At 35.9% G+C, this 8,764-nt stretch overlaps 1 protein-coding gene across 1 annotated transcript in view; it reads left to right on the top strand.

The window, feature by feature from the left end:
• The window catches only part of TMX1 (thioredoxin-related transmembrane protein 1), a 17,742-nt gene extending 13,469 nt beyond the window's left edge, over nt 1-4,273 (top strand). The window contains exon 8 of the mRNA XM_008566410.1: nt 2,537-4,273. Within this exon, the coding sequence (XP_008564632.1) occupies nt 2,537-2,712 (176 nt within the window). The 3' untranslated portion in view covers nt 2,713-4,273. The remainder of the gene's footprint in view (nt 1-2,536) is intronic.
• Nucleotides 4,274-8,764: the final 4,491 nt, after the last annotated feature.

Consider the following 8,764-nt stretch of genomic DNA (forward strand, 5'->3'; position numbering starts at 1 on the left):
TTTTTTTCCCCCCCCCCCCCCCCGGTTTTGTGTGTGTGTGTGTGTGTGTCATGCACCAGCTTTTAAGTTGTGAATAGAATATAAGATTTGATTTAGTAAATATGAAAGATAAGTATATAAAAATATCTATATTATGTTTGGGTGTTTTTTTGTTTGTTTGTTTGGCGGCTGGTTGGTATAGGGATTGAACCCTGGACCTCGGTGTTATCAGCATCCTGCCACAACTGAGCTAACCAGCCAGCCTCTGGTTTTCTTATTACCTATTCTCTGTCTTCACTCTCTCATAAGTCCTACAGCTGTCAGAAAATCTGTAGGACAATTAGTGTGCACCTGGCCTTGAATCCCATAAATGTTTCAGAGTTCATACTGAGTCAAGCCATGTGTACACTGAATCATTGTTGCCACTGTTGCCAGACTCTCTTCGTCTCTGTAAAAGTCTTCTGCCAACAGTTTACTTTAGGAGTCTGCATGAATGATTACTCTGAGGGCGTGGGTGTTGCAGTATGACTTGTCTTACCACTTAGAGCAAACTCGAGAGTCTATCACACCTGCCTGGAGAACTTGCTGAAACATTGCTGATCCCCACCGTGGGTTTTGGATTCAGAAGTTCTGTGGTGGGTCTGAGAGTTTGCATTTCTGACTAATTCCCAGCTGGAGTTGATGTTGCTGGTCTGAGAACCACTCTTTGAGAACCACCACTGTCATAGAGGAAGTGGTTATCAATAGAAAAATCTACAGGTCCTGGCCCATGAAAAAACTTGTCTTTTGGTGTTGACCATACATAATTAATAAACTCCCTTCTATGGAATATACTGTGGAAATAATTGTCCTTGCCCCATTGAATCATTATGACACCTTTAAGAAAAATTATTTTATTTGTTTTTCATTGTGACACTTTTAAGATAGGTATGTAATACACATATTATCCTGGTAACACATAAGTACTCAGTAATTATTCACTATGCATATGATTATGTAATTTATTCTCCTTTAGTTACACAACTGATAGATATTAATCCAAACTTTAATGTGATATTGTACCTTCTATAGCAGGCCACATGATTTGAGTTGTTTTCCATTATGTGTGTTTGGCTTAGATTTTGAGTTGCTAACCCAACTCAGTCTACCTTTAAGCAAAATAGGAATTGATTGGTTCATGTAGCAAGGAAGTTTGAAGGCAGAATTACTAGATCCTCAAGTGATGTTAAGATGCTCTGTTTCTGAATTGCTCAGTTCTTCATACCTTTACTTGTTCCATTATTAGTTTGACTCTTTCTAATCAGTATGTAGCATAAGATGGTTATAGAAAGCCATACCTTATAATCCTAGAGTAAGAAAGAAATCCATCTTCTTCCTATACCCACCTATCATTTGGAGAAATTCTGGTGCACTTCACTTGTGCAAAAGACTCACTTTTTGGAACAGTCACTGTACTGTAAACCAGGGTTTCTTAACCTTGACACTGTTGACATTTTTGGCTGGATAATTCCTAATTGCGATGGACTGTCTTTTGTACATTGTTGGATGTTCAGCAGCATCCCTCTAGTTGCCAGTAGCACTGTTCCCTCAGGTGTAACAATCAAAAATATCTCCAGACATTGCTAAGTGTCTTTGGGGTCCAAAATAACCCTTGTTAGAGAAGCATTGCTATAAACTATAGTATTCACCAAAACCATATGGGATGTGGCATAGGGCAGGGTTATTAACCCAACAGAAGGAGGGATGCCAGGCAGACCAGTAGATTGTGCACTACTGGTAATTTCTTCTCATGGTTTATTCTACTTCATTACCCACTCACCCCCATCCCCAAATCCTGGATGGCCTAGGTTTAGAGACAGTCTGGGATCACTGAAAAGAATAAAGCTCTTTGGCCCAATTCTGTCTCCTGTGCCTCAGTAACATGATTAAGTTAACTAACAACTGTCCCTATAAAAAATAGAAAGGGTGTGTATGTGTGTACATATTTAAATATTTATTCAGCTGTACATTTAAGATTTGTACATTTTTTTCTACCTTAATAAAGTTACATATATATGGGGATGAGGAAGGGGAGGCACATTTATGAGACCAGGAAAAATACAGGTAGGAATATAATCTTCAACTGTAAATTTCTGATTTCTTGTTCCCCTTGGAACTGAAACACCAGCAGTGTTGAAGTTTTAGTATAACTTCTTGACCAAAAGAATAATAGCAAATTAACATAAGATAGTTTATTTAATGCAGTATATTTTCTTATAATTTCCATATTCATGGCATTAATGCTGATTCATTTATTAATTTCAGTTCAGTTTATAAATAGGTGGGTAATTAGAATGAATTTGGTAAGTCAAATGGATCTTCCAAGTCAATTTTTATTTTTATAATAGTCACTGTTTTTCTTTTTTGTCTTACTCTTAATAACTTTTTCCTTTTCAAAACTGACATGATAAATAAATGCCAAAGCAGCTTATGGGCATATAAATCAAAATCATTACTGTACCTTGATTTTATTCTAAAACAAATCTAACAAATCCCATTTCTGATCTTTGTCTTTAAGAAAAATTAATACCAGAATCTTCTCAACCTTTGAAAAGAGTGGAGGAGGAACAAGAGGCCAATGAAGATGTTTTAGAAGAGGAAGCCAAAAGTAAAGACGGAACAAACAAAGACTTTCCACAGAACGCCGTACGACAACGCTCTGTGGGTCCATCATTAGCTGCGGATAAATCCTAGTTAATTTTCATAGATACCTGAATGTTACAATTTTGGCCAAAACAGAAGATTGGCCATCTCTTTTGGTTTGAGGTAAACCGTGACTTGCTTGTATATTGCAGGATTCAGTCTAGATTATTGTTATATTGAACAGTCTGTGTTCAGAAAAATAACAGCAACAGGGTATAAAAGTTTGAAAAATGATTTTAAGAACAGCGTGGTGGTTTGAAAAATTTTTTAATGTTTGAAAAATGTGGTGCCAAGCAATAAGATTTGTGTATGTTTGTTTAATAATAACCTGTTTCAAGTCTGAGTTGAAAAATTACATTTCTGAAGTATTACATCATTGGGGTATTTAAGATAAGATAACTTTAGAGAAAAAGATTTCTCATTTAATATAATTTTTCTCAGTTTCACTGTGTGAAAAAAAGAACGTATTTCCCATAAATGGGAACTTTGCCCATTGTCTCAAGAAATGTGTATTTCAATGACAGCTCTGTGGTCTTTTTAGAGATGTAGTCCAAAATTTCCTCATATTTTTAGATTATGCAACTAACAAAAACTACCTTACTTTAATTACAGTTTTCTACGTATGATAATACAGGATATGCTACTGATATAGGAAGTTTTTATAAGTCCATGGTCTCTTGATTCCTATAAAGGCTGATTGTCTTTTTTGTTCTCTCTGTACAGTGTATGGTTTGTATTTTTCTTATTTGTCATGGGTAACATTTTTCATGTTCAAATTCAGTGATAATTTTCTGGAAATGTTCTTCATGTTTTGGTAAACAGTATTTTTTTGTTGTTGTTTCAAACTGGAGTTTACTGAGAGAACAATCAAATTGAGCTATTTATCGATAATTTAAAATTTTGACCACTTGTTTCAGATTTTACATCATTCTTGTTGAACCTCTACTTGAACTTTTCTTTTTTCTTTTTTTGGTTGTGAAAGCGAACCTGATTTTTATTTGATATGGAAAAGCCTTGGTATTTTAAATTTTAAGATTCACAGAGCTTAATTTGATATAAAATAAAGTTTGCATTCTACTCAGGAAAAAGCATCTTCTAGTATATGTTTTAAATGTATCTATCCTTATATGCAGAAAATTCTTAATTGATTTTACAGTCTGTATGTTTGATGTTTTATAAACAAACTTTGTATTCTACTGTTCTTTCTTGGTTCCTGACATTGTGTGGTATTTCATAGGTGGAAATCATCAGGATGGAACATTTAATGTATTTTTACTCCTTAAAGAGTTAGAACATATAGTTTCATGTTATAGCAAGAGGAGGGGTGCAGTGAAAGACTGTATTAGCCACCAGCAGGGGAAAAACCATACATACTAAGAATGAATGACTTGACTGTTATGTAATAGACAATTTCTGTAATGTCCCCTTTTTTTTAGGTTTTGTTGCTGCGTGACTCCATTAGACTTACAGTATCATAATGTACCACAGTTTTCTTTAAGGGTCTCTCCTTTAGAATATTAAATATTCTCTACCATTGAAGAGTTTGGTTGTGTAATTTGTGATGCCTTAGAAAAATATTCTAAGCACAAAATAAACTTTTCTAAGCACTTCACTAAAACTTCAGGACAGTATGATTTCGGGTTGCATATTTGAAAGTATGTTTTATTTTGTATTTAACAGTGTTCAGATTAATAGTTGTGTGTCACTATATATGTACTTGATAATGTGTAATCAAAGGCTAGAGTCTTTTTTTGTTACTTAAAATGATGGAAAATAATTCTCATTAACGAAGCATTCTATTTTCTAGTGTTCTAGTATATGTAACATTATCAAGTTTTTAATTAAAAAACATTATATTACAGAAAATTAGAAGTAGGTTGAACAGATAAGATAGGGTCTTGATATTTCAGAAAACATAGTCTCACAGTTCTTGAAGACTATCACTGTAGACTTCTGAATAATTCCTGTTAATACCAGAGGCTTACAGATCATTTACAAATGGTTCATGAAGGAATGACGTGCATTACCAGTAATATCTTGGAGAATTCTGGTCTACCCACCCTCCATAATTGTTCAGCTCCATCACTGAAGTATTGTAAAATCTGGTCTCTATTGGAAAATGCAGTGTTCTAACACATATTGCCTAAATGATAATTAGAAGCAGGACTGAAAAAGTTTTAATGAAGATTCCTGGGTATATCTAATAGCTACCACTCTTTGAGTACCTATTGGAGCTTTGCTGAATTGTTTTCCTGCATTAATTAATTTAGTCCCAACATCTACCATGTCAGACAGGTAAGCATTGTACATCATTCAGGTGAACAGGCTCAGCTATTGCTGGAATAGGTAGAATTTGAATCCAGTTCTGATTCCAAATCTTGTCCTTATTTTCATAATGAGTACTGAAAATGCAATCTATTTTGCTCTTAAAATTTCACTCCAGTGAATGTAGAAACAAATGCTATTCAGAAATACCATAATTATTCTGTATTTGCAGTATTGTGATGTTGTTTACTGCATACAGAAAGTATTACAGTAAATGATGCTTTTGAAAGCAGTTTTCTCTCAAGTCAGTTGTGTCCTATTCAACCCTGTGCATAAAAGGCAGAGTCCTGGGCTTAATTATGACGAGATTAACATTTTTGAATGAATATTTTAACTCATTTTAGGTATTGCTGGGACATTCTAATTTATTCCTGAGGCTTAAGGTGTAGTTCTTACAATAAATTATTTTTGATGTGGGTTTTTTATTAAGATAATTGATTTGGGTTGGAATTTAAATGAGTAGTTTTACTTAGTGTGTAACTCTAAAAGTAAAATTTTAAATTGAACATCCTTGCAGATTTAGGTATGTAGGTATTGTATATCTAGCAACTTTTGTATTTATTTGATACCATTGAAACTAGAGCAACAATTTGTTGGAAGTTTGATAGTATATAAGTAGCAAGATCAAATTATACTTGAGCAGGTCTAAAATATTCTCACTTTTAAAATAATTGCCTATTTTGATTTGTTAATTGCAAATGATACTCTCCATATTTTGGCTGTTAATTAAACCAACTATCTCCTTTCTATCCACTTGGCTGCATGTGATTACTCTTAAGACAATTTTCATAATGGTATCACAGCTCAGACTGGTTGTATTCTTAAAGTGAAAACATGAGAAATGAGAATACAAGAAGTAAATTGACCAAATAGAGGTTTGATTTATCTAAAATGTCTTTTAAATTTAAATACAATTAAGAGTCATAGTTTTAAATTAAGTGAAAATATACTTTGAAGAATAACTTAAGCAGTGTTAAGTATTTTTAAGAAAACCTTCCTAGCTTACGTGGTTTCATTTTGTTTGGCAGCTGACCAGGATGGGAGTCCGAACCCTTGACCTTGGTGTTATAACACTGTGCTCTAACCAACTGAGCTAACTGGCCAGCGCTCTTGCTTCAGTATTTTTAATAAAGCATGTCAGAAATAAGCTTACTAATAGATGGGAGTATATCAGCTCAAGTCATTTGGAAGATTCAACATATTCCCAGGATTTGACATTCCCACTATTCTTAAGAAACTTTTCTCTAAACCATACATGTCTCCCTCCTTCCACAGAATCAAGTATATACTTCTTGGATAGAAATTTTAAATGCCCTTAACTATATTCCCTGCCTCCCCAACCCCAATTAATACTCCTGAAGCCACTTTTAACAAGTCACCTGTTCCACATGCACTCATATTCTGTCTGTTGTTTCAAGAGTGAGCTCAAATTTCTTAAAGTCCTTTCTGGTCTGCAGTTTTTCCACAAACTATAGTGTGTGTTTTAACCATTCTCTGGCTGTTAAGTCATATTTTGTAATGTAATATTTCTTCTCGTATTTATTATGCCAATTAGCTGAGTGGCATTGTTCAAATCACCATACGTCTCTGGTCTTTGATTTATGTGTAAAATGATTTCTGAGGTGTCTTTTCTATCCTTTAGCAAGATAATTACTGCATGCATACTTTGTCTTCTAAACCTGATTATCAACTACTTGAAGCCTGAGACTGGTTAGTTTGAGACTTCTGGGCATTGGTTTTCACATTTGTAAATTGAAATAGGTCATTAGGCACTAACATGTCCTCAGTCTACTGAGGTGGGGGAACAGGAAGAAAAAAAGACTGTGTCTTGCCATGTGTTCTAGTCAACCCTGTTGTGTCACCATACTAACATTGTCACATCCTTCACAGCAGAAGGCAGATTTTAAGTCCTCCATCGATCTCCCTTTGTCCATGTTTCAGGGGAAGCTGACTGCAACCCTGCCTCCTAGGGTTGAGTTTTGATTATTAAGACACATGCTAATCCAATCCAGTGATTGACATGGTTAGTGGACATGTCCAATTTGAGCCAGTGAGATGTTGGGGGCTTCTGGTAAGGTCTCTACTTAAAATGAGGCTCAGAAGAGACAGTTTGCTTTCTTCTGGAGTGTGACCTTATCTGGATATGATGTGTAGAATTTTGTGGTTATCCCACAGCCTAAGGATGAAGCCAATAACTGAGGGCAGAGCCAAAAGAATCTCAGAAAAGTAAAGCTGAAGCCCTGGTGTAGCACACTCTACCTCTGGACATCTTATTTGAGATAATTTTCCTTATTACTTAAACATTTTGAGTAAGACTTTTCAGTTACTTGAAACTGAAGTATGAGCATAGCTGTTGCTTCTCGGGACTTTGTGAACGATGATGTCTGACTTTAGCTTAACCCAATTCATTTCCATGTATATTTCATTATCGGACAGTACTCACTTCTGGCCGTGGTTCAATTCTCTCACTGTGACATTCTGAGGTTAGGAAAAGAGTTTATATGGTTAACATGGTGGCCACCATGAGGTGAAATCCACAATGAAATTCCAGATGAAGAAGGTGTTATGTGGCCATTGCCACTGACCATGTGAAGATGACAGACGATGAGCTGGTGTACAACATCCACCTGGCAATTTCCTGGTGTCATTGCTCAAGAAGAATCGACAGAATGTCAAGGCTTTATACAGAATAGCACTATGGGCAAGTTCCAGCGCCTGTATTAAGGCACATCCTAATAAATCCTAGTGTTACCATTGAAAAAAACCGAAAAAGTAATTCACAGGCCAAATCAGCCATACTCCAAACATACTGGGTAACGAAAAGTTAAATGAGTATAGTTTTCATTTTGGGGAGCTATTCTTTATTACTGTTCATCATTTTATTACACTAATGTTCTGTAAGCATTAGAGATGAAATCCTGCCTCTGGCCTAAACTGGGCTGTGGGGTTTTGGCCAAACTGGGCAAGGGCACAAAATAACCACTTACCCCTTCTCACTGAGGAACAGCCGGAGAAAGACCTTTGAATCTTGGGGGAGTCTGTCATTTGATGTACTTTTGAGCCACTGGAAAATCAGGAATTTTGAAGTATGACGTGGTGACATTGTTTTATTGGTGTCTCCTAAAAACCCAGAACAGAAGATCATTAAGAGAGTGATTGTTCTTGAAGGAGATATTGTAAGAACCATGGGGCACAAAGACCAGTATATCAGATTACCCTGTGGTCACATCTGGGTTGAAGGTGATCATCACAGACATAGTTTTGTCAGTAATTCTTCTGGTCTGGTATCCCTGGGACTTCTCCATGCCCATGTTACACATATCCTGTGGCTTCCAGAGTGCTGGCAGAAATTGGAATCTGTTCTTCTTTCGGAGCACTTTCCAGTTCAGAGTGAAGAGGAGTGAGTGCATGCATCTACCTGAGCTGCTGGCACTAGGGGCCAAGTACAGGAAGGGGGACAGACAAAAGGAACCTCCAGGAGAGGAAAGCTTCCAACAGTATGATGCTGTGTAAGCAATATTTATAACACATTAAGATGATCTGTGTTATTAAAGAAAGAGTTTTAAAAGATTAAACATTAGATTCTAAGATGGCGACGGGTCTGGAGCGGCCATGCCAGGAGACAGCGCGATCCTGAGAAGTGTGCGCTGTGATACCAGAGTACTATTTGCATTTCCAAGAGTAACAAAAAACGAATAAATCTTTCAAGAACGAACTTACATCGACAAACAAGCAACAACAGGTTCGAGGTTTTAGGGCCGACACAAAAGAAGACTCC

Source organism: Galeopterus variegatus, unplaced genomic scaffold (genome assembly GCF_000696425.1).
Source record: "Galeopterus variegatus unplaced genomic scaffold, G_variegatus-3.0.2 Scaffold240, whole genome shotgun sequence".
NCBI classification, from domain to species: Eukaryota; Metazoa; Chordata; class Mammalia; order Dermoptera; family Cynocephalidae; genus Galeopterus; species Galeopterus variegatus.